The sequence below is a fragment of the Narcine bancroftii genome, chromosome 11, assembly GCF_036971445.1.
Source record: "Narcine bancroftii isolate sNarBan1 chromosome 11, sNarBan1.hap1, whole genome shotgun sequence".
NCBI classification, from domain to species: Eukaryota; Metazoa; Chordata; class Chondrichthyes; order Torpediniformes; family Narcinidae; genus Narcine; species Narcine bancroftii.
Genome location: NC_091479.1, coordinates 85,768,784 through 85,795,103, shown reverse-complemented (window position 1 = coordinate 85,795,103; position 26,320 = coordinate 85,768,784). Strand labels below are relative to the sequence as shown.

Below are 26,320 nucleotides of genomic sequence, written 5' to 3'. Positions count from 1 at the left end.
CAATACCTTCTGTTTTGTCTAGGGAAAGAGCCATGCATCTGCTACATTGTCAGTCATTCTACATATCTTTTAGTGTCATCCTAATGTAGAAGAAGACTCTATATGTCAGGCCAAGTGTACAGTTCTGTAGGGATTACTACAGGAATATGAAACATATTCTGCCATTGAAAACAAATTACTGTACCCTAATGCTAAATCTAAACACCCGTGGTCAAATTCTAACATTGCATGCAAATTAAATATTTTCTGTTGTTGTGGTTACAAATTTTTGCATGATGAATTAAGATGGGAATGGATTTCTCTGAATGAAAACATGTGGTTTAATGGAGTATTTTTCCTGAATCTGTGCTGCATAAAACCTCAATGATTATGGTCTCTAAATTATGCTCAAGGGCAAATTAAAATTTGCATGAGAGTTTTAGCTTGATGAGCTGGATGCTGTACAGACAACAGCATGCAGTGTAACTTTTAATTTTGCATATTTCCCTAAAGACAGAGGAGTGTATGGATTATAGGAAAATGAGAAACTTGCCAAGCTGGTATCAGCTGAACAATGTATCTTCTTAACTGACATTAATTAAAACTCCCAGTGGTCTCCTAAACACCTGACAAATACAATAAATGTTGCATAAATGTGCCGTGTGCTAACAGGAGATGTTACCAGAAATGATTAGTACTTTAAAACCAAGATTGTAAGGAAAATCAGCAAGCCTGCAGGCAATATTACTATGGCGATCAACATGGTAGCTCAGAAAACAGCCAAATGGTTAAGTTCTTTTATTAAATTTATTTTTAAAACTACATTGCGGAAGAAGATGTTTTCAAGAAGCTAGTTGCTTTAAAAAACACTTCCACAAAGTACAAAAATATAGAACTCAAAAACTGAGATCAAAATATACAGATATATGAACTCACTCATTTACAATGGTAATGTACAGAAGCGACCACACTACGAATTTAAAATAATGTGAACATAACATAAAAATTCTAGACACTACGATCTAAATTCTCAATAGACAGTGTCAGCCACTTAATTTGCAGGTACCTGCTCCCTAATGCCTCTCTTTGCAATGTTACTTATACTTTCTTCTGTGCTCAACCCAGAAAAATGCCTGTCATTTCCTGTCAGATTTCTCATCTCAAATTCTCCTCAAGCAACAAAGTCAGGTTAATTGCAGTCACTTTTATATTCACAAGCAACTTACAGACTCAGCGCAGAGTAACAATTGGCTGTGAAATGAGAAAAGGTGCCCCATCCGCAGAACTGTGCATGAGATAACAAATGTGAAAGGACTGAATGCAAATACTGTACTGATAAATAAAATCTAATAGAAAACACAGCCTAAATTTAATGTTACAAGTATTCGACCTCATTAGCTGAACATGTTCCTGTCATATTTTCTCTGTAAATGCTTTCATGCAAGACAGGCACAATGAATAAGCTACTCTTTGTACCGGTAGATTTCACTTTTCATGCCGCAACTGAGAGTACATTGATCATACAAAAGGTAGTGCTCTAGTATTTATCAGGGTGGCAGCATGAGAGAATTTTTTCTCCTTCATTCTAAGACAAATGTGCTTAATGAAACTTTTAAGCAATTTTTTTCTCTTTGCCACAATTTTTAAAAAAATCTATAACATGCATCAGATTCAAACCTGAAACATATTTTAATCAAGCAAGTGAAGGCAACAATGGCATTTATATTTGGGATATTTTGTTGTATTCCCTAGAAAGTTGTGGCAAAAGAATAGAGAAATGTCATTGGAGTTTCAGGTTCCATTTTTACCTAATGTGTAAAAATCAACAAAGCAAAACACTGAACAAATAAATGACTTATAAATGGTTAGTTTAATTCAGTCTCACAAATGAAATGAACTTGGTACATAGCAGTTAGATACAAAAGTAGTGTTAACAGGGATACTAGTTCAAACCCCAGCACAATAGCCATTTACACCATGGGAACAGTCCCTTTGGACTAAACTGTCGATGCCAACCACGTTGTCTATTAAAGTTAGTCCCATTTGGCCCATATTCCTCCAAATATGTCCTCGCATTCCTGTCTAAATTTATTTTAAATGTTGTAATTTTACCTGCCTCTACCACTTCTCCTGGGTGCTCATACCATAAACCTTTCACCATCTATGTGAAAAAAGTTTCCACAAGTCTTGACCATCTCACCTTAAACCTCATCCTTGGAAAAAGAGGACCATTTACATTATCTGTACCTTTCATGATTTACACATCTCTAGAAAGTCATCTCTCAGCCTTCTATTTTCCAGGAAAAAAAATCTCAGCCTACCTAGTCCCTCCTTATAACTAAAACCCTTTAGTCTCTGTATTATTTTTGTAGTTTTTTTTATGCACATGCCCATATCCACACCATGACCTCACCACCTCTTCAAGCAAATCAATTAAATTTGTGAAACATGATTTCCCAACCACAAATGATCGATTCAAGGCATTAAATAAATGCTGGTTGGTCATTGTATTGGATCCGTTTACTGCCTGAATCTGCCACCCATGGTGACTAATTGTAGGTACTAACTTAATCTAGGAGGCTTATTGAGTTCAATATCTGGGGCTGAGGCCTCCTATGAAGTGGAAGAGGCCTTGAAGGACCATGAGATCTCAGGTCTGGATCGTTTGACTATGCCTCTAGCAGGCCTGATAGCCTTTTGATCACGTACAAAGGGGAGGGATGATCAGTGCATGCTAATTCCGCATATTATTTTTCTGCTACAATGGAAGTTAGTGACAATAAAATTACAGATGTGAGTATAATCCAGACCACTATTTACCAGTACAAACTTGATATCTGTAATATCCTTGGAAATCTTTTCCAGATTATCTGTTCACAAGTATCATTCAAGAAAGTAAGTCTACCCTCATTAATCTACCTCAATTACATACTAGTCCATATGAACCAATGCAGCTGACTGTAGATAACAAAATGAGGCAAAGAGTAAAAATAAACCAAGTACCTTGTTAATCTCTGTATATTTAGTTTTAGCAGCATGCTAAAATATTCTTTAACCATCGAACAGTGGTTTTGAAATACACAATCACAATTTTGATCATTAGCTTGGCTAATCGGTCATTTGTTGAGATTTTCCTAATGCAATTTTTCAACAGTATGGAATAAGCATAAAGGGTAAATCTTTTTTAAAGTAATCATTAGATGTCATCCAAACGAAAAGAGCCCAGCTTGCTTCTTGCTTGCAAGATCTTTTTAATCCCAGAACAAGAAAATAACACTGACATTCCACTCAGTGCCTCCCTTGGGCATTCAACCCTCAAAAAATAACTCCATTGGCTTGGGCCTCAAAATGGCACAGATCCCATGCCTGTTCAGGCAGCCAGAACAAGTGACTGAGGCACGATCTATGCACCCGTTTTAATTGGTAGCACGATTAGCGCAGCCGTTAGTGCAATGCTGTTACAGCGCCAACAATCGGGACCCCGCTGTCTGAAAGGAGTTTGTACATTCTCCCCGTGTCTGTGCGGGTTTCCTCCAGGGGCTCCAGTTTCCTCCCACTGTTCAAAACATATCAGACTTGGAGGTTAATGGAGTGTAATTGGGCAGCATGTGGTCATGGGCAAAAATGACCTGTTACCGTGCTGCATGTCTAAATTTAAATTTAAATTCTTCTTAGCCATGGCACTTAGTGGTTCAACACACCTATGAGCAGGATGTTGAACCACAAAATAATGGCTAAAACCACAAAGTTCTTTATCAGCACAAAAATGAATAAACTTTTTTTTTACAGTGAAAACAAACTTCAAAATAACTTGGAATTATTCTTAAATACAAGTCCATCTTTGGTGAGGAATTCTGTGTTTAGTATCAAAATTTAATTTATTTTTTCTGTACATGTACGATAAAATAATAAAGTGTATCTTTTGAGTTTGAAAGTTGTAAATAAACCAGATACAACAATCATAACCAACACAAATAAGAGATTAAAATGTATAGGAGATTCTTTTTCTCAAATTTATTTCAATTTACGATAATTATATTATGAATTTGAACATATAAAAGGCGAAATGCATCTTGGATGCATTGTTGGGAGGAGGGGGGTGTCTAATTCACTTTCCAATGCCATGAGGCAGTCAAGTTCCCTCAGAACAAAACAAGATTAAACTAAATCAATGCTCGAGTTCTACTCACATTACAGACTTCTGAAATAAAAGCTTCACGCGTTGTTTTATGGTTTTTTTTTACTAATCCGAATTTAAAATCTTTCTGTTGCTGAGCAGTGCATGAGGTAGATGTTTTGACAACCAAACTTGAATCAACAGTAATTCAAAACTTTTCAAATTGAAATAATGCCTGAATTTTCCAGGGAATGCTGTAGGGAAAGGCTGGGTTTACGATAATTGCTATCGCAAGAATTTTACTACAATAGAAATAACATCAACACAATACTCAGAATAACCATCTCTAAGATATTGTTCATGATTTGCTGTCAAGAATAGTATTTTCTGGATAAGACTTCCAACGTTTACACACAATCAAAGGTGTTATTCTTGCAGCATTTCTGAACGCACCACACTCTCACTTGTTAGCTGTAATACCTATAACTAATCATTCTTGGGCAACATGTGCATCTTTCCTAGCACAGAAGAACAAATAACTCAAGAGATATTGAATTGTGAACAGTGTGTATCAAATATTGTGCAAATTCCAATAATCTGTGTATAACCACTTAAATGGTTTATTTTAATATAAATGCTCAGTTTAAATTCTAACCGCTTATATGCGATTCAGGGAGAAGGGACAATGAAGCAATGTGTAGATGATGGAATATGCCATTTAAATAAAAGGTTTCTGTCATAATTGATTTTACACGCATGCTTGTATAAAATTATTTTCACGTTCTACATCACAAAAGCTCTCTTCTCCATGGAAAACCGTTAACCCAACTGAACCGTTAGATGAATAATGTCAAGAAAAAGTACAGTTTTTTAACAAAATAATTCCCACTGTTTTGTTCCCTAGTGTAGTTTTAAGGAAATACTTGCTGCTTTTCATTGAATACCTGTACAGATTTTACTGCACTTACCTGAAAGGTATGTATCACTCAGGAGGTGTAGCTTATAAGACAGTCTTCTATGTGATTGGAATAAAGAATTCAACATTTTCATCTCTGCATAAATTAAATTCTAATGTACTAGCCATAATTTCAAATTCTGATAAATGACAATATGCCTGCCCAAAGAAGCCTAAACACAAGCACAGTAAAACTCCGGAATTCAAGCACCGGCAACATCAAGCAACTGGCAAAAATAAAATTGAGGAAAATAAATACATTTTAAAAAATTTGCATAAATAAATATTTAAAATTGTATAAGTAAATGTACTCTGAAATAACACAAAAATCTTTGGTGAAGATGAGAGCAAGTATTCAGCCAGCTGAGTGTCTTGGTCAGACTTTGCTCGTAGTATCTGTTTGAATAAAGCTGTGGTGGAATAAAATGGCGTCGCCCAGGATGAAGAGCTGGTTGATGCTGCTCGATGTTGGGGTGACTCTCTTAAAATGTCTCCTTATCTCTGCTTAGTGGGAGTCTTTATCTTTATTAGTCTATTAGTAAGGTTTTATCTGTAAACTTGCGGGGGGCAGGGGGGATTGATTATCTATAATGTTTTTGTTTGTCATTTGATCGACTCCATGGAGGGGGAGGAACTTACAGCGATGGTTAAATGTTTTCAAAAAAATGTGCCTGAAAATAGAGTAAAATGCTTTAAGGTTTATATATTCATGGAAGTGAAGTTTGTTCAGGGTAAGCACAGATTTTTATTTGTGTCTTTTAAACTATTTATTCTTAATGCAGGTGTATTAGTTGGGCATTGGAAGAGTAAGAGTCAAGCAACCAGAAAATTTGCTTATCCGGCATCTACCCATCCCCATAGGTGCTGGATACAAGAGTTTTTTTTTCTGCATTTCATATCATTATGTTCATTCTCTTTTACATTCAAGAATATTCAATACTGACATTTACATGAGTGTTGTGATTTGATATGGTTTTCATGCCTTTTATGACCTGTCCACCTATCACAGCAGTAACTTGCATAAGAAACAGAATAGGAGAAGGCTATTGGGTCCCTCTGCCGATTAATAAGACGGCATTCATTTACATCAGTGGTACTTCCCTGCACTATTCACATATCCCTAGTTTCCGTTAATATCTAAAAGTCTATTCAGTTCTGTCTTGAATGTACTCAGCAATCCGTACTCTACAGCCCTTGAGGACAGTGAATTCAACAGATTCACTAGCCTCTGGGTGAAACAGGTGTCTGCAAATGTGTACTATTTACTGAGTTTGTCTTGTTATCCATTATTTTTAAACTGGTGGGTGAAACAGTGTTAGAGTGCTGCAATATTTGTTCTCTTGATTACTGTAGTGAGAAAAATTGATATACTGTAGTCAGGGGTGGTCAACCTTTTAATTTTAAATTTAGACATACAGCACGGTAACAGGTCATTTCGGCCCACGAGTCCGTGCCCAATTAAACTACACCCCAGTACATACTTGTGGGCTGAAATGGTCTGTTACCGTGCTGCATGTCTAAATTAAAAATTTAAAGGTTGGCCACCCCTGCGGATAGATAGATAGATAGACATACAATTGAAAATATGGTGTAGCTGAACTTAGTCCATAAATATCAGCCTCAATTTTTTTCAATCACCCGTCGTCATTCCAATCATTACATCAGGTTACGAGTGTTTTAAATATATCTGGTCACCCTGAGGTTATATAAAAATGTTGTTAATCATGCAAATGCTGTTATGTTTATGTTTTATTTGCTACCTTTTAAGAAATACCTAAAAAGTTCAGGAAACATTGTTTATGGAGTCAAAAATTATCAATTTTATAGCTTATTAAAATCTCCAAATATTTTTCAAATGGCCAATAATATACCTGCTTTTTAATCATTTGATTATCAGTCCACCCAGCCAGGAAAAAGTATATAGGTTTCAGATTTTTCAGAAATAAACTCTGTGCATTTTGCATTTTAATAGTATTCTCTTTTCACTATTTTTAGTTGTTCATTACCAGCTGAATATCTCTACCAATGTACTGTCCCAAATCCCTGTACCTCTAGCTCCCAGGATAAAGCCACTAATAATATACAATGGCAGTAAAACTCCTTAGTGAAATCTGTCAAATAACTTCAAGAAGGGTAAATCATAAAAGATAAATCAGCAAGACCTAAATTGGATACTTATGACACAGTAGCCTTGTATATATCAGAGCAGTAACAGAGAGAGCTGCATTAATTCACCAATTTCAATGCTTTTACATGGTCACATTCAGTTACTGGGGATGCTCGACTCATAGTAGGCAGATGAAATAATAGATTAGGTGAACCTATTTCTTAAATGTCAACCTCAATATTTTAAAACAACAGTCCCAATCGATATGTCAACTTACTAGTGTTTAAAGAAAAATGAGCTTATTCACCTGGATAGAAGGCTATCAGGTCAGTTGGAAAGAGGGAATGAAGGCTGTCAATATCAAGCAGTTCCTACATATAACATGTTACACTCTGCTCTGTTTTCTTGTGGACAGACCTGAGCAGAAATGTTTTAAGACAGTTTCTTGGCATCTCAGGTGTGTGTGTGTACCGGTGTGTGAGCATGCGCGCATATGAGAAAGAAAGTTTTGGAAAGGCAGAGGGAGAGAGGATCTAATACATATCCTTAAATAAATTACAGTTGATAATTAAACTGCTGAAATACAACCAACAGGAATCTCCCACAAATGCACCTTCTAAGGTATTCCTGGCTGTTGCCTTCACTTTCCATTTGCAAATTAGATAGACAGACAGACAAAGAGATAGAGAGATGTGAATATATTTGGTCCAAGGATTGCCCAAATGGTAAACAGAGCATTTCTAACTATTTACACTTGCTTATTGATTTCTGTGGGGTTTTTCTTAAAGCACACAGCACGTTGCTGTCAACTGGCCACGCAAAATGTGCAGCACCACCTACAGGGCATCTGGGAAGGGTAAACAAGCATCCCTTGGCCAATCAGTTGACCAATCCCAAATGAGCAGTCATAACCAGGAATCGAACATTAGAATCGTGAAAACAAAGTTATAGTGCAGCAAGGGTAAAACAATAGAAAACATTGTGTCAAAATGAAGACAAAAGAAGATACCTAAAGAGACATTTATTATTTTAAAAGTTCCAATGAGAAAAATGTCCACACTCACAGAAGTTAATTTTCAGACTTCTCAAAACATTTAAAGAATAATTATACCTGAGTGTACAAGCTTTATTGCTTACTTGGTACTCATCAAGTCTGTACAGCAGTTTCACTCTAATTATGAATAATTAATTCACGGTGAGAAGTGCTCTTCAAGGTCTTGGCATGCAGCACAAAGAGCTTCTGGATATCCAAATTTAATGGCAAATGTGGTTGTACATTTTCCATGTAAATAATGGTGAATTCTATTGGTGACATGTCACATAGAAATATCAAACCATATGGATGTGTTTTATGTTAGCTACCTTGTCAAGGTATTTACTGCATTGTACTTACATGTACTGCATTGCTGAATGTAGAAACACATTACAACATGGATTTGGGCAATGATCAGCTTTCCTGAATGAAAAAGATACAAAATGTTATGTTGGGTATTTAAATTACATGAATGTTGGGTGTTGGTCTGCTCGTGAGATGCTGAGGCAGTTATGAATATCCTGTGATTCTGAACATATTTGATATCTTTACTCTTTCATTAAAAAAAATCATTTTATTACTCTGAAGTAACTGGAGAAGCAGCTCATCAACATTCATGAGGAGATTGAAGGCCATCAATAAGAGAGCAGAGGATCACAACCCCAGCATTGCAAGCATTCGGCTTGATTGACCACAGCTTGGAAATCAGTCTCCTACATCTGCAACTGTAAACTGTCCCTTCGCTAGTTCATTTTTTTTTAAAAAGCAGTGATTCTTTTGGCATTTGAAAATAAACACTTTTTAATACATCAGTAGAATAACATTGTCTCTGAATTAATATCAGCAGTAGTAATATCTATTGTGTTTTGAAATGACATATCTTGATGAAGGGGGCTACTTGTTTAGTTTAAAGTAGCACTTTAACTCGGTCAAAACAGTAGGCAGAATGATTCCCGGGAATATCGACTGCTAGAAATTGCTACACTGGACGGTTTGAGAGCATACAACATTTCTCGAACTTTTATACTCACCTTTGATACAGCATCTCACTATATTTGTATCTCAAATTGCTGGATCGCCAGTGATTTCAATACTTCACCTGGGACCATATGAACACTCCATCTACTGAGTTAGATCACTGCCTACTGAAGGAAAAGAACAAAGAAAGAAACAGTGCAAAAGTCATGGAGCAGATTAGGGTCAGACAAACGTTAGAGAGAGAGCAAGAGATAATGAGGAAAGGGGAGGGAAAAAAACATTTTGAAATAGATGCTGCTATTTTATTTAGGAAATGCTGTGTTGGTCCTGGACAAGTTAAAGAGGCTTTCATGAAATAACTCATGGAATTTCAGAATCAAATCTATGGGTATATTGTTGCATTTCTTTCATATAAACTGCTGAATAAAAATTGTCCAAAATTATCCTGCTCAGCTTCTTCCAATCTGTAATCACATGATGCAATGAAAATGAAGTTGCCAGCTAACCAGAGAGAACAAACTGTTTATTCACAAAACAAAAAGAAATGCTTGAGAAACCAGATAATATAACATTTTGGTCACCATCGCAACATGATCACACTTTCCATCCAAGGCACCGACATTATTAAGTTTACTTTCTCCTTGCCCATTGAAAATTGGGTGCAGAATTGGACTGGTGCCCCAAACAGAACAATGAACTTGATGGACAATGCTCCCGTGAGACCATAATAAGGTCCGTGAGCTGGAGCAACACAAACTGTGGCTCTTGTAAATATGGAAGAACAAAATACCAATGTCCAAGAAAGTTAAAGTATATTAGGAGAGGAGAAAGAGGAAATGGTAAGATGTCTATCATAAAATTTCTCTGCAACACTACAAATAAAAAATTTCAGCTCATAATTTCACTTTGTAAATTGACTGTTGGAACTACATTTTGCACATGGTGCAAACGTGGTTATACTGTGCTCCTGTTTCATCGCAAATCGAAACATGATATGGATTAAATTGCAATCATCATTAATGTTGACCTAAAACAGATCTGTTTCACATGAGAGTCCATATTATGTCAGTACTTTCATAACCTCTCTGTTTATTAAGGGTGTGGATTATGCTCAATATCACCATTTCTTCCACAAGTTTTGGATCTTAGTAATGTTAGCAGAGAACTGTTATCCCTCTGGATTTATGCTAACAATAAACTAAATGTAATCAACATTCTTACCTCAAGACAAAGAAAAAAGAATCTAATATAGACATGGGTCAACAGTTCCACATCACGTACTAAAATTTTTGCATCAGTCCAAACAAATAGAGGTTCACTCCAATGAAGTCTTCCGAGTTGTTTTCTTTTTGTTGCTTATTCTGCTTCTTCCTGAACTTCCACAGATCTTGCCTCGAGTGAGACGAGCCATAAAGATTATATAAACCGAGTGGCACAGTTCGTGTCGTGGTTAGCACAAAACTATTATAGCAGTAGCCACTGGATTTGAATCTGGCATTACCTGTAAAGAGTTTATGCATTCTACCCCTGTCCAGGTGCTCCAGTTTCCTGCCACATTTCAAAGATGTACAGGATTTGTAGGTTAATTGGTCACATGGGTGTATTTGGGAAGTCCAGGATCGTGGGTCAGAAGGGCCTGTTACCATGCTGCATCTCTAAATTTATTTTAAAAATTAAATATGCATTGAATAAACATGCCAACCATCCTTGTTTATTTAGTCCATGTTTGGAGACATGTCATGGTAGCTGAAACATATTAAGCAGTGAGCTTAAAGTGTGAAAACACTTAGAAATGCTATGAGAAACTCAGCCAGTCTTGCAGCGTCCATCGGAGGTAAAAATAAATTACCTGTGGTGCGCACATCCTCAGGGCAAACTGGCCCCACTTGTATCGCCACGTGGCGGGGCAGACATGGGGAAATGGCGTCATCAGAGGATTCTCTCTGACTCCAGCACCCCTTCCAGCGTGCACCCTGGGCAGCGATTATGACATTACAATGTACCAGGTGAGTGAGCTCGTGCTGCCCTTAAAGGGTCGTGTTGAATTGGAATAAAAACAGTTGTTAACGATCCTCAACGTGGTGGCTGTGTTTCTCCCACTGCTCACACCGCCACATACCAATATTTCAGGCCTGACTTCTTCTTAAAGGTATAAGCAAAGAACAGGAAGGCATCAGAATAAAGACCTTGGAAGGGCAGGGGGAGGAGTCCAGACCAGTAAGAGCTGTTACGATAAGAGGAAATTGATTTTGGCTCTGTGAAAGGAGACAGAGGGTAAATGGGAGAGAGAAAGAGAGACAAAGAGTGAACAAGTTCTGGAAATAAGGCATCAGGGGAAGAAGAAAGGGAGGGGGATTAACTGAAACTGGAGAAGTCAATGTGAGCAGTACTTGGAGGAAGGAAAACAGCAGACACTGTGAGCACCACTTTGGGGATATAAAAAGTAAATAGAAACTTTGACACATACACCCTGACAAATAGAACACAAACATCATAAGCCTATACTTCATTTTGCATTCACCTTAATTAATCTCCTTCAGCAGAAATATACCCTGTATGATGTCCAAATTCAGTTTTAAAAATATTTATTTAGTTAAATTCTTAATTCAGTGTTTCTCCTTTGGAAATACAAAGGCACAGAATTTGCTGGACATTGAAACTCATAATTTTCTGTCATTTGTTAAAAATTTCCTTTATACTACTGTTTTCAAAAATCTTGTACCACTCACTATAGGGCATTTAAACAGTGAACAAAGTGATCAAAAGGTTATTACCCTAATATTTAAGGATCGATTAAGAAGACTGATACGGAGTGAAATCAGATGAATTAGAATGAAAACAGTTACAGAAAGAAATATGAAATCAAGATTGGGAAATGAAATGACATTGTCTTTTTAAAACAAAATGTAAGACCAGCTTACTACTGAAATGAGACATTACATTTTCAATATCCTTTGTCTGGGCTAGTTAAGTGCTATTTCAAGTACATATATCTCATCTACATGCAGTTAAAAAGCATAATTTCTGCCTCATGACAGAACGTTTAAATGTTAATTTTTTTCTATTGCTATATACAGCAAATTCAAGAAACTGCTGGCAAGGCTGAGAGCTAGCTCGCATTTTTGTTTGAGATGTAACTTGTTCAGCAACTTCCAATGTCTGAGAGGTATCTTTCTCTGATTCCACATACATATGTGGTTATTACATACTAATAACCACATAGGTTTTAAACTTTAGGACATATTTAAAATAAGTTCTAACTCATATTATTCAATTTTTAACTTATTGCTCCTTTTAGATACTCCTTTTTCAAGAAGAAGCAGAAGAGGCTTCATGACAATGGCAAGCAAAATAGTTGGGTTCCAGGCAAGTGATTTGCCAACTGATTCGATCCATTAGGTGAAGTCAGAAGTCTATTCATGCTTCTTTAATTGGTATTATAACTATTGATCACTGGGGTGAATGCATCTCCCAGTTTTCTGGTCTAGCAAGGATCATTTGTTTATAAATTTACTGGCTGCACATCAGTCACCAGTTTTCCACAGATTCATTGGTACACAACAACATTATCTGCTCTAATAATTCTGTTCCTCTCTCTACAATACTGCCTGATCAACTGAGTATTTTCCACATCTTCTGTTTCAGTCCCACGTCTTCAGCATCATTTGTTTTTTTTTAACCTGTAGAACATGGCAATCACTTTTTTGGTTGTATTTGAAGTCTCGCTGCCACACTTTGCAGAGTATTTCATGAACTCTCCAAAGGAACAATAAAATTACAGTGCAGGGTGAACAATATTCATTTGCATGCTGGTCATTCCTGAACAGGGTGGACTTTTCATTCCTGGTCTTCCAATGGCACTTGCACTTGATAAGTTAAACTTCTTTGCTGTGTTATACATTGTACATATCTGAGCTGAGACTCTTATCAGAACAAAATGTTGTACTGCACTGTACTGCATTGCCATCTATTTAGCCTGCTTTGGTTTGTTCGTCCAAACTAAATCCTCACCTTCCCGATGCAGGAAATTACCTCCAGGGCTATACCTCTTGCTTTGTTCTCAGTCACATTGCAAACAAAATCCAAAACTCTTCTCCAAAATATAACAATTAGAAGGAAGTGCATTCTGTTCTATTGCAAGGAATAAAGTAATCATTTATGGATCAAAACACATCCATGTTTGATCCATGCTCATTATTTAGATGATGGTATTTCACTTAAGTTATCCCATGCTTAAGTACCTCGATCACATGCATATCCCCACTGCACTAGGAGTAATAAACTTCCCCACCAACTTCTTCATAAAATATAAATGAGTTTACATAAAAATGTTTCAAAGCAGCCATTCTCAAGCCTTTTTCAGCCGTGGGCCCTCTAGGACTTCTGCTCATAGTTTATGGGTTCCTTTCCCTGTGATGCTGTCAAGTTTTGGTTTCCTCTACTTTTACCAACTACATTAAAAAAAAATATTAAAGTTATGTGAGGTGAAAAGAAAACAAGGCTTTTATTTCAATATGCTGTGCCTCGCCTCGCCTCCCCCCCCACCCCCCACCCCTCCGCATTGAGACACCATGGTTGAAGTAAAAAACAGAATGCTGGAGAAATTCAGCCAGTCAAACAAACCTTGATGAAGGGCTCAAGCCTGAAACGTTGGCAATGTCTCTTTATCCTTGCTCTATAAAATATCCGGTTTGATCTGCTGAGTTTCTCCAGCACTGTGTCTTTACATACATACATCCTTAACATATCTAGAAAATAGGTGTTTATGGACGAAATAATCCCAGTGAAACAACTTTTACATGATACATTTTTTCAGTTTTCTCGGAAATAAGATATTTTGACCAAAACATGTTCTGCTTGAAGTAATTGGAAATGAACATTTCAGTAAAATAAAAACATACTGGAGCGATAGAACCAATAACAACAATGGTTCCAAGTTTAGTCTATTAATTTATGGTTACACAGTATATGCAGTAAAGGAACCGACTGCTCAAACTTCCTCAACTATGATGAACTGGCAGTAATTCTTTACCCCCATGTTGTTATCTGCCTCCTTAAACTTGTGCTGATATTATACAAGCCTGACAATGGAACTCACTGAGATGTGCAGCATTCCGAATGGGATTGACAGATTGAACACTGATGGGCTCTTGTTGGGGTTGGCCAGTCTAAAACCAGGAATTCAGGTCTAAGGACAAATGACTACAATTATTCCATTCCCAGGATTTTCAGTAGCAAGAAGCCGCTTTCAGGTGCTCGAACGCAGATCATGCGCTGGCAGACGCGACTGGGGAAGTGTAGCTGGGATGTTGAGGTGGCTGCGGAGAAGACACCTTTCTGTCACCTGAACATGCCAGCTGAAGGAGAGCCGTGTCCGAGCGAACGCCGGCGCCTGTGGACTGTGGCCATAGTCTCACTGCTGCTTTCAGGTGCAACGGGGGATTTTTCGGAGCCGGAGATTATACCCACAGGAGGAGGGTGAGGTAAGTGCTCCTCCTGGTCGGGTTCTCCACTTTCAGGTGGCCTCCCGACAGCCGCATAGGGGTAGAATATGTGACTTTACATTGGGGTATTTTGGCCACCTGAAAGTGCCTAGAGTCAACAGATGCACTATCATTGGGTCTATTCAAGACTGATAATCTTGTGCCTTAGGGTGCCAACAGAATCAAGAGCTAAGTAGTCTCAGAGCTAAAATGGATGAAATGCAAATCAACCATGATTATACTGGGGAAGGGTTTGGAATCATAGGGAGTAACTTTTCCCTACCACTTTTTATCATTAATTCTTGAACACTAAAAGCAAATTGTTGACATGCTCTCTGATGCCATCTGTGAACTCTTGTTGAGTGTACACTTCTGATAATTTAGATGTTGGATGTGATATTAAAATCTCCTCACAGAATCAAGGACAACTGCAACATGCCAAATAGTATCGCTAAATTGAATGGAAATTTGTGATATCTAGAAATGGCATTCCTCAAAAATAAAAGATGAACCAATTCACAAAAACATAAAATAAATTTTAAGTATCAAATCATAAGGATTTATAATTATGCATTTTCAGTAAAATATTATGGAAAAATTAATACAGTTAACCCTCTGATATACTGCACCTTTGGTGATTGGTAGGCGCTGGAGAAGTGAATTTTCCAGTTACGTGAGATTGCATGTTGCATGTTTGGGGAGCGAATGGCAAAGTGCGCCAATTTTAAGCTTCCAGTTTTTTTTAAACCTAGTTATTTTCTGCGATTTTTAAAAATCAATTGCTTGAGGCTGCCAGATGCTTAAATTACAGATAACAGGTGTTATTTTGAAGGAAAACTCAGTGATTATCATTTTTCTGTGTTAATTATGTAAAAAGTTATTATTTTTCAGTCACCTGGTTTTATCAATTTTACAAAATAATTTTAGAATTTTTAATTTCTGAAACATCACCCTAAGTTTTTTTTCTAATCTAATCTATCCCCTCCCTCTAATCAATGTTATATTTAATGTTTGTAATAAGGAAAAATAAATAAATAATGATGTGGAATCACTGGTGATTCCAGAGAACAGATGAAGAATCACTGGAACATGTAGTAATTATGTTGATTCTTCCAATTATAAGAAAATTCAAAGAATGGGCCCCATAATTTAATAAATTGAAATTTTATATCTTGCATTTTAAGATCAATTTTACATAATAGATCTATTTCCTTTTGTACAAGTATTTGGTTTCGATTTCCTTTCTCTGATCTAGTTCCGCAAAGGAAATCAAATCTATTGCCAAATAAAGTCAAAGATTTACATGACCTTTTAAAGACAATTTATCACCTTTCCATGTTTAAAATTAATTTTCAGTGATGTGTGACAGACCACACCAACAAACAAACAAACAAACAAAGATGGACAATATGGACACGAACAGTTCCCATGTAGTCACAACTGAGTTTACTGCCAACGTATTAATTTAACTGAAATACTCTTGTCAAGGGAGTAAAATATTACAAGAATGCTTTGGCTCAAGGAAGTCATAGATGGGTTAGGGTTAGGTTGTCAATATTCAGGCAGCAGTATAATCTTCCCCCTTGTGTTCACATGTTTCCCCTCTCTGGGGTTCTGTGTCACTCTGAACTGCCACTTTGTGCTGGCCCATGTTTTCATTACACTGTGTCTGTTTCTAGTCTCTGTTGGCCTTGTATCTTCCCCGGTAGGTCTCTGTATCATTCATTCAAAAGTTTTTACAATTTGTACGGTGTTAGGGTGTGAGTTAGTGTTGGGGTTATTGGTGGTGTTTCTTGGTAAGCTCAGGTCTGTGTTAGGGTGTCCCTGTGATTTGTCATAAGTGTGCTGGCCCATGGAGTCTGTTGTGGGGATTGCTGTTGTTGTGGGGCTTCTATTTGGGACCATAATTTCAACCAATTTCGATCGAAGTTAAAGTTGAAACTCTAGGAAAATATTAGTAGCCCATGATCAGGTCCAAAATTAGGTCATGCACAGCTGAAAAGGAAAAGGGAGTTTCTTTGACTCACTGGGTATTAATGCAGGGACTTCAGTCATTCCTATCGTGCATTTGCACCAACCATTTCAACTCAATAAACTACTGCTCTTTGAAATTTCTTCTTGAATTCTAAATGCAACCAAACGATATTCTGGGCTAACAATCTACTTGTAATTCACTTAAATCACTCATGACCAATCACGTGTTTAGATGACAGCAACACTATCCCAGTTGAATGAGTCACTGAGCATACATGTTTATCTTTGAAATAAATAACTCTCTTTTTTAGTCTTCTCTGATGAGGAAGGAATGAACCATTGAAAGCAGATTTTTACACCATTGTATTCATTAAGTTGCTTTTTGGATGTCATTTGCCATCAACCAATTTAGGTAAGGCTATAGATCCCTCAGGTGCAGGTGTGCGCTTTCCAACAGGGACTTGGTAAAATTTAAATAATTGTTTCATGCATATCAGCATGTGTCAAACACCTGCAACATTACACAGGGCTCTCCCCCAATGGCTTCTAAATTTACTCCATTCTGAATGATATAATTTCCAGAAAATATACTTCATATCCACTCATACATCCAAATTTATTTATTCTTTGAAAATTTATAAAATATTAAAATAGCCACACAACTCACTCCACAACACAATGGACGATAGTTTGCATGAAAATTCCTTCTAAAAAGTCTATACTGTTTATGCTGAACCAGGTCCAGTGTTGACATGGCGGGACAAGGATAAGAATAAAAGTAGCAATCACAATTGACCAGTCTATGCCAACACTGAACTTGGCTCAGCACCTACACACCCATTGTTGGATCTGCCAACATACACACATAAGCAGAACCTGTCTGTAAAGCACGTCAGTTTATACTAGATCCAACGTTCCCAAGCTCATTCACTTGAATGAATATTTTACATCTCCCATTCAACTTTGAGCAGAGAGTTGACACTAGTGGATTGAGTAATTTTGCGCTCATCAAATTAGATGAGTGGCATTTGCCGATGGCTTTCCACACCACAAGTTCAGGGTCAATCTCAATATTGGTGACAAAGTCCACGAGCTCCCAAAACTTGTTGCTGCAGAGGATGCTAAAGGAAAGGGTTTGAACAAAACGTTTTCATGTTGAGAAGAGAAATCAGGTCTATCTTTCATTCCAGATGGTCTTGGATTAATGAGTCATGCGGGATGATAGGTGCAGAGGCTGTTAGCAATTGTTGTGGTACAGCTGGAATGGGTGGTGAATGGTTAAATTAGTTGTCTTCCAAATCTGTTCATGTCTATGTCTCTTGGGTTAACATTTAGGAAAGAAACCAAGCAGAAAGTATTTGAATGGAGAAGTACTATTGAGTCCCTCATACCAGTTATTTGATAAGACGATGACTTCTTATTGCTGCTTTTGTTTTCCTCTGTTGAGTTGACCATATGCAAGCTAAAAACGAGTTATCTCGTTAGAATTGGTGGAACAAGTTTATTTATTGCGTGATGTTTTAGGAAAACAATATAAAGAATGAATTTATGTTTATTCATTAACCCAGCACTCAAGCCCATGTCAAGGACACTGTCTTTTATCCTAAAACAATCATATGCAAATTTGCTAAGAACAGCAATTAATGAGAGTGTCTTGTATCGTGGAGAATAGAGATGTAGTGCTGCCACCTTGTTAAAGAGCATGAAACTCCAAAAAACAGTTATAAAGGACTTCAATTTACTGCACTACTTATTCTTAACCAGAGTGTACTGTAAAAGGTTCACTCTATAACTTGGAGTTAAAATCCACTGCTGCCACGGAAGCTAATTTAAAGCATAGTTGGTTACCTTGCCTGCTCTGATAGGATTGTGTGGCACTTTAATGAAAGTGCTTCCTCTATGTTGCATGGGTTACATTTCTGCTGACAGAAACCCAGCTCTCTCTCCCTTCTTGGTGCACGGGTTACATTTCTGGCAGATCCCTGCTGACAGGAACCCAGCTCTCTCTCCCTTCTTGGTGCACGGGTTACATTTCTGGCAGATCCATGCTGACAGGAACCCAGCTCTCACTCCCTTCTTGGTGCACGGGTTACATTTCTGGCAGATCCCTGCCGACAGGAACCCAGCTCTCACTCCCTTCTTGGTGCACGGGTTACATTTCTGGCAGATCCCTGCTGACAGGAACCCAGCTCTCTCTCCCTTCTTGGTGCACGGGTTACATTTCTGGCAGATCCCTGCTGACAGGAACCCAGCTCTCTCTCCCTTCTTGGTGCACGGGTTACATTTCTGGCAGATCCCTGCTGACAGGAACCCAGCTCTCTCTCCCTTCTTGGTGCACGGGTTACATTTCTGGCAGATCCCTGCTGACAGGAACCCAGCTCTCTCTCCCTTCTTGGTGCACGGGTTACATTTCTGGCAGATCCCTGCTGACAGGAACCCAGCTCTCTCTCCCTTCTTGGTGCACGGGTTACATTTCTGGCAGATCCCTGCCGACAGGAACCCAGCTCTCTCTCCCTTCTTGGTGCACGGGTTACATTTCTGGCAGATCCCTGCTGACAGGAACCCAGCTCTCTCTCCCTTCTTGGTGCACGGGTTACATTTCTGGCAGATCCCTGCTGACAGGAACCCAGCTCTCTCTCCCTTTTTGGTGCACGGTTACATTTCTGGCAGATCCCTGCTGACAGGAACCCAGCTCTCTCTCCCTTCTTGGTGCATGGGTTACATTTCTGGCAGATCCCTGCTGTCAGGAACCCAGCTCTCACTCCCTTCTTGGTGCACGGGTTACATTTCTGGCAGATCCCTGCTGTCAGGAACCCAGCTCTCACTCCTTTCTTGGTGCACGGGTTACATTTCTGGCAGATCCCTGCCGACAGGAACCCAGCTCTCACTCCCTTCTTGGTGCACGGGTTACATTTCTGGCAGATCCCTGCCGACAGGAACCCAGCTCTCTCTCCCTTCTTGGTGCACGGGTTACATTTCTGGCAGATCCCTGCCGACAGGAACCCAGCTCTCACTCCCTTCTTGGTGCACGGGTTACATTTCTGGCAGATCCCTGCCGACAGGAACCCAGCTCTCTCTCCCTTTGTACTAATTTTGTTTTACCTCACCGTCTACTGGTCCATATCTGAAATATTGAGATGCTTTAATTCCTTCACGGGCAGCATAGATCGGTTGTTCTTGTGCAACTTGCTCCTGTGTTAATCACGCGTAAGTTTAGCAAAAGAAAGGTGCCTTGATTAAAATGCTACTTACCATGAAAAGAATTAAGGCAAGAAAATTGGTGTACATATTTCACAACTTGTGTGTGCCCATGAAAATTTATATAAATAGATGTTAAGATGCGAGTTCAGTCGTGATTATGTAAAAGACCAAAAGCCTACCACCAAATTTTGTGATTATTGAGTGCCAGTGAATAGCCCATATTTATCCACTCCATGATCTGAATCTATTGATTTCAAAAGAATGAATTATCTGCAGCTTGACAAACTGGTGTACGAGATTCTATAATATAATTTACATGGGGTCACTGGATGAACTCACAATGGCATCACCGAAAGATGCTTAAAATTGTAATGCTACTTTGTTCAGCCATCTTCAATGCTCTTTTTTTTCTCATGTAGATTCAGTGTAATTTAACTTAAAAAAAAGTGAACTCTCTCTAGTTATCGAAATTCACCATCCTATAGAGTTTAGATAGATGGGCAACATTATGGTCAATCTTCCTTGATAGAGCTATTACTTGGATCTTGTCAGCACTAAAGATGCACATCATTTATCCACCCACTGTCTAACATTGTCTCCATCACCTGCATTGATTCAGATGCTGCTTGGTTTCATTTAAAACGAAAGTATTCTCTAAAGGGTAGTGTTACCAACAAAAAAGATCATTTTTACTTTTAATGATATCCATCAAATCATTAAAATGGAAAGGGACCAAGAATAATTTCCAATTTGATTTTGATGCCTAAGCTGTAAAGATAATACACATCCATTAAGATGGAAAAACAAATATATTCAAAGCTGATGCAGATTATTGGTCTATAGCAGAGGTTCAAAATATTTTTATTTCCACTCACATACCACTTTAAGTAATCCCTATGCCCGCCCTAGGTGCTCTGTGATTAGTAAGGGATTGCTTAAGGTGGTATGTGGGTGGAAAGAAAAAATTTGAACTACACTGTTTTAATTGTACCTAATTGGCTCGTTATGTGCACAGTTTCATCACTCCAAAGGAAATGGGCCAATGACAAATTTTCTCAAGCAAAATATTTAACTAACAGTTGGGTCAAGAACAGTGATTCTCAACCTTCCCTTCCCACTCACATCCCACCTTAAGCAATCACTTATTCATCACAGAGCACCAATGGCATAGGAATTACTTAAAGTGGGATGTGAGTGGAAAGAAAAAGGTTGAGAACCACTGGTCTTTCTTTCTTTCTTTTCTTTGGCTTGGCTTCGCGGACGAAGATTTATGGTGGGGGTAAATGTCCACGTCAGCTGCAGGCTCGTTTGTGGTCTATAGCATTGTTAAAGGTTACAGAAGCAGGCAGGACAGTGGAGTTAAGGTAAAGATTTGCCTGCCATTATCTTATTGAATGGTACAGCGAGTTCAATTAATTTAGTGGCCATTCCTTGTTCCTAACTTGTACATTCTTAATGATTTTAAGCATGGCTCCTCAAACTATGTCAGGCATCCATTTCAGCAATAGCCACTGTACTAACCAAGGTAACAAGTTGGCTCCAAAAAGATAAATTGTCGAACTTTCCCCGACTTCCAAGAGCATTTTGTGACTGTACATTGCAGCATTGTGAAACATCATTTATTGGTTTTTGATTTAAAGCTGCACACCTCATTGACACTGGGTGGATGGTCCCAGAAAATGATAAGGCCTGACTGCTGGTACACTCTCTTGTTAATGATGTGCCCATTCCATCTTTCCTGAGGCTTACCACTAAATGACTAGGGCATCTACTTGAATGAGGGGTAGGTGCTTTAAAAATAGAAATCAATAGTACAACACTATTGATTATGTAATGGGCATGTTCCACTCGATATCATACGGTGGATCAGCCACAGAGGAGCTCAGCAGGCAAGTGTAAGGTTATTTTGCAGGACTGGGAGAAGTACTTTTCCAGATCTAATCTTGCACTGTACTAATTCCAAGAGAAAAATGCATCCTTTTCTAATTAAGGTAATGATCACGTTATTCAAGAGATATGCCATTGTCAGTGTGGTCTCCTGACCTGGTATCAATCAGAAGGCCTAATTCTTCAGATTTTTTTTTCCCAAATACTTGGTAGTAAGTTTTGGTACATCTTGACAATGACACAGCACATTTGGATGGTGCTGGGGGACAGGAGGACTGATTTTATTTTGATAAGGAGCTTCTTGAATGCCCAAGGACAGATTTAACCACAGGACCATTTTATTTGAAATGTTTGCCCACTTTGTTTTTTTTAAATATTTGTACAAACTATTTCACTGTAGAAACCCTTTCACAAAGAAGGCAGTTTGCATTAACCAAACTGGAAAGAAAATGATAATTAACACCAAATGTGCATTAAAAAAAATTCTACAACTATACCAATTAGTGGAGAAAATTAATGTTGTTCCCCTTTTTCCTTTTTTCTGTTAGGGAACAAGAACAGGGGCTGTTTAGGATTTGATATTGGGGAGACTTGTGACCATACATAAAGTTTGCAGTAATATAAATATACAAGTTGAATCTTGTAAGGAGTGGAGTATGAAATATGTGACAGAGGTAAGCCAGACATAGGTTTCTTAGCCAAAGCCTAAACAATGCTCAGCAGAGTGATCTTGTCAGGAGTTTGAATAAAACTAGGGCCATGTGAAGGGCATTAGAAAGAAGACACTTTTTCCTTCATTCCTTTTAACCTAGCTGTCATAACTGATAACCTGGATCCTTTATATTATTTTCTCAAGGTCATGATCACTGCTCACATGTGAACACAAATACTTTGGTTCAAAGTGATTCCTGACTGTTCTGTAAATATTTTACGACGACTAATTCAGGTAATACGCATGTGCAAGCTCATCAAAACAGATTGTGTTTCATGTTACAGCTGTGCATCTCCCAAGTCTCTAAGAAGGCTACATAAATCTGCTGACAAAGTGGCATTTGGAAATGCTTAAAAGATGAAACAAGGAAAGTGCATTAAGTAAAGATTTCATTGTTTTCCTCGAAATAGAGATATTCTCATTATTTAGAGTCCATTTTCTTTCAGACATTAAGGCTAATATCCATCACATCATATGCCACTTTATTTTTAAGTGACACAAGTGCATGTTTCTTTTTTCAATAGTACTAATCCTTCCTGTGAGGAAAAAGCTTTTCTTCCACTATTCTGTGATTTTAACTTGAATTAAACTCCTTCCACTTTTCTGTAATGACTGCAGTTATTGTAGATGAATTATTTTTAATTTCCCTCACTTGACTGCTATTCTTTACTGTGAAACCAACAAGTTTATCAAATTCCAACATTCCTAATTATTGCTGCCATTCCCATTGCAAATGTAGACGATTTTTTTTGTCTCTTTGCACTTTTTGTACTGCTAACCTGGTCAAATCAACTAACTATTGTTCAGTAGGAGGGGAAGCTGAAAATCAACCTAGTGAGCCTTAAGTCCATTTCCTCACCTTATGTGCAGGGCTTCTCCCTCGATTACTTTTTATGTAGCAGCCCATTATATCAAAATTCAAACATAGCATTTCAGGTTCTGTCATTTTATTGGCATTCTTTCACAAAATACTTTAAAAATCAAGCATCTTTTAAAAGCACACTCACTAAAATTGGAAAAATATCAACAATGTTGAAATGAAAGATTCTATCTTGTCAAAAATACAGGAAGTTCATGTGATCAACATCAATTATGGCTCATTATGAAGTGAATTAATAGATAGATAATATGCCCTTTTGCTTCAGTTTCTTGGGCTGGAGCAGAAACAACTTACACCACTGTCTTGCTTGCATCAGTCAAAATATAAATATTTTATAATGTTAATTGAACTGATAAAAATAGCTTAAGCTTCCAAAACGTTTCACTCAATCTGAACAAAAGTAAATCATGAAAATCACTGTGGTTGAAGTAAAGAACACAAAATGCTGGAGAAGCTCTGCAGGTCAGTGTCCTTTATGTAGCAAACTTAAAAACACATGACCAATGTTTCAGGCTTGAGCCCTTCATCAAGGTCTGAGAAAATGGTGGCAGGCATCCAAACGTAAGAGGTGGGGCGGGGGGGGGGGGGGTGGGGGCGGGAGCGGTGGCAAAGGCAGGAGAAAGAGAACAGCAAAAATATATATGTCATTGCAGCTAAATTTTAAATTATAATGAAATGAAACCTGATAAATATGCTAAGAATGATTCACAAAAATTTACCGTTCTCACAAATATCACCAGATTAGCATTGTGAATGCTAACAAGAATATTGGTTAGTTCTGACACATGTGAGTATCTATCCCATCAAAACTGTACAATACTGATGGGACTTGTATAGAAAACCACCTTCTGGTGGCTCATTTAAATTTTGTTGCACCTCCCACTGCTTGGTTACATATGTTCCAAATACAATGAGCTCCTCCAAAAAATAATTTTTCTCTTTTATCTTGTTGGAAAGGAAAATTCAATATTTGCCATTTCTTTACACTAATCAAGAACCATGAAATTTTGTTCAACTATCACAGAGGAAATTTATCTGGAGTCCAGAATATTACAAACAAAAATATTTTGCCCATCCTGCTGTATGTTACATGACTTGCACACTGTGTTTGTATTTCCATTCAGGTTGGTAAATTTAATGACAAAATAAAAATGCATCATTAGAGTTTTGTTGTGCTTGGTTCAAAGTTAAATATTTCAGATCCTTTTCATTCTCATCTTTTGAATAACAACGCTACCAAAACTAATTAAAGAGAACAATTGTTTTAACTGTCATATTGTTGGCGCCAATTTTAACCTTGACCTTAATGGAGTTTGTTCAGTTAGAAACCAGTGCTTTAGTTTCTTGGATGGTCTGGTTTTCTGCAAATTTCAATGACATTCTACAGAGTTTTGCACTGAATAAAGGATCCACCAGGATCAGGAAGGTGTGGGGTGTGCAACTACATGAATTTAAGAACATTTGTGCTTATAGATCAATAAGGGCTTGACTGTATTTTCATTAGGGCATGTGCAGGGAGATTGCAAGGTTTTCTTATCAATCTAAAACAGATCAGTAGATCTATAATTTTCTTTGGTGTGGAACCAGGAGGAGTAGACATGTTCCTCTAGAACAATGAGCACATTCATGGTCTAACCATCTCAGATTCCTCTCCATATCTGCTTTCTAAAGCTCCATCCCTGTCAATGTTAGACACCCCTGCACCTGGCAGAAGCAATCTGCTCTTTCCATGCTGGCAGTTGCTGGCTCGTTGTCCTACCCAGATTTATGAAGGGCGGCACTTAAGTGACAGCTGAGACTTAAAAGTTCTTGGCCCGTAACTCAATCTGGTAGATGGATTTCAAAATCTCCCCTCCCCCTGCACCCACCCTTCCCTGATTAAAATTGACTCTTCCTAAATTTAAAATAATCTTGCAAAGGCAATACAACAATGAACCTTCTTTACTTCAGAGCAAACACACATTCAATTTATGTGGTAAGTGAGAAATCAAATAATGTGGCCCTCTGGTGGAAAATAACATATTACAACTGATGTGCCCAAGGGAAAAAAAACTGAAGACTAATAAATAACAAAAACCGATTAGAACGACTTTATTTCAAATTAATAAAATAAATAACCTATCAATAAAAATGCATTATCACAATAAAATCTCATGCTACTACATTCAAGCTGAAGAAAGTCTTGGAGTATAATTAATGTGAAAATTGTTTTTAACACTGAAGATTAAAATTACTGAAAGCACTCAAAATACATATTATTCTAAGGGGGAAGCTTTTCTAATCATTAATAAGTAAAATGTGATGAAATATAAAAGAAGGTCTGAGGGAAAACAAAACTTACCTGCTGTTGTTGGAGATGCAGCAATTCTACTGTGCTTACTTCGGTACTGGTGTCACCACTTGATCTTCCATCTCTGCTGCCAGCATCTAATTGGCTGCTTAGAGTGTTCATTCCATTTTGATTCATTGAACTGTTGCTTATTGTCTCTGTCGCGGATTCTTGCATCATGACTTAGTACCTAAAAGTGATTAAGAAGCATCAATTAACACTCTCATTACACCTTTACACTTCCATTATCAAGATGGTCCCATTCTGCCAATTACAGAGGCAGTCCCAGAACAGAAGGGAAAAGCATAATACAGTCTTTCAACAAATAAATGCCTTAAATGCATCGCATTGCTATTTCTTAAGTATTTATAAGCTCACTATAATTACATTTTCAGTCAATGTACTGACATTATACATTTCTGATCAAAAAATACTTTAAATTGAGCTGCATTGCATGATCAAAATAGAAACATATTAATTGTCATGTTTTAAGTCTCCCTTTCTTTAAAAAAACTAAAAGGAAAAGTTTATATTCTGTTTTTCACACAGTATTATCCAGCTTTGAAAATTATGCGTGACTATAGCTTATTTAAAATATTCAGTATCTTGATTCTGTCAGTATTTTACAGCATTCTTTATGAAAGACTGTTGTTTAATGATGCCCAGCTAATCATACTAAATTAAA

At 37.6% G+C, this 26,320-nt stretch overlaps 1 protein-coding gene across 3 annotated transcripts in view; it reads right to left on the bottom strand.

Moving 5' to 3' along the window:
- Positions 1–25,821, bottom strand: part of foxp2 (forkhead box P2) — a 279,829-nt gene extending 254,008 nt beyond the window's left edge. For all 3 annotated transcript variants that reach the window (XM_069903848.1, XM_069903849.1, XM_069903850.1), the window contains exon 1: positions 25,648–25,821. In XM_069903848.1, the coding sequence (XP_069759949.1) occupies positions 25,648–25,815 (168 nt within the window). In that variant the 5' untranslated portion in view covers positions 25,816–25,821. The remainder of the gene's footprint in view (positions 1–25,647) is intronic.
- Positions 25,822–26,320: the final 499 nt, after the last annotated feature.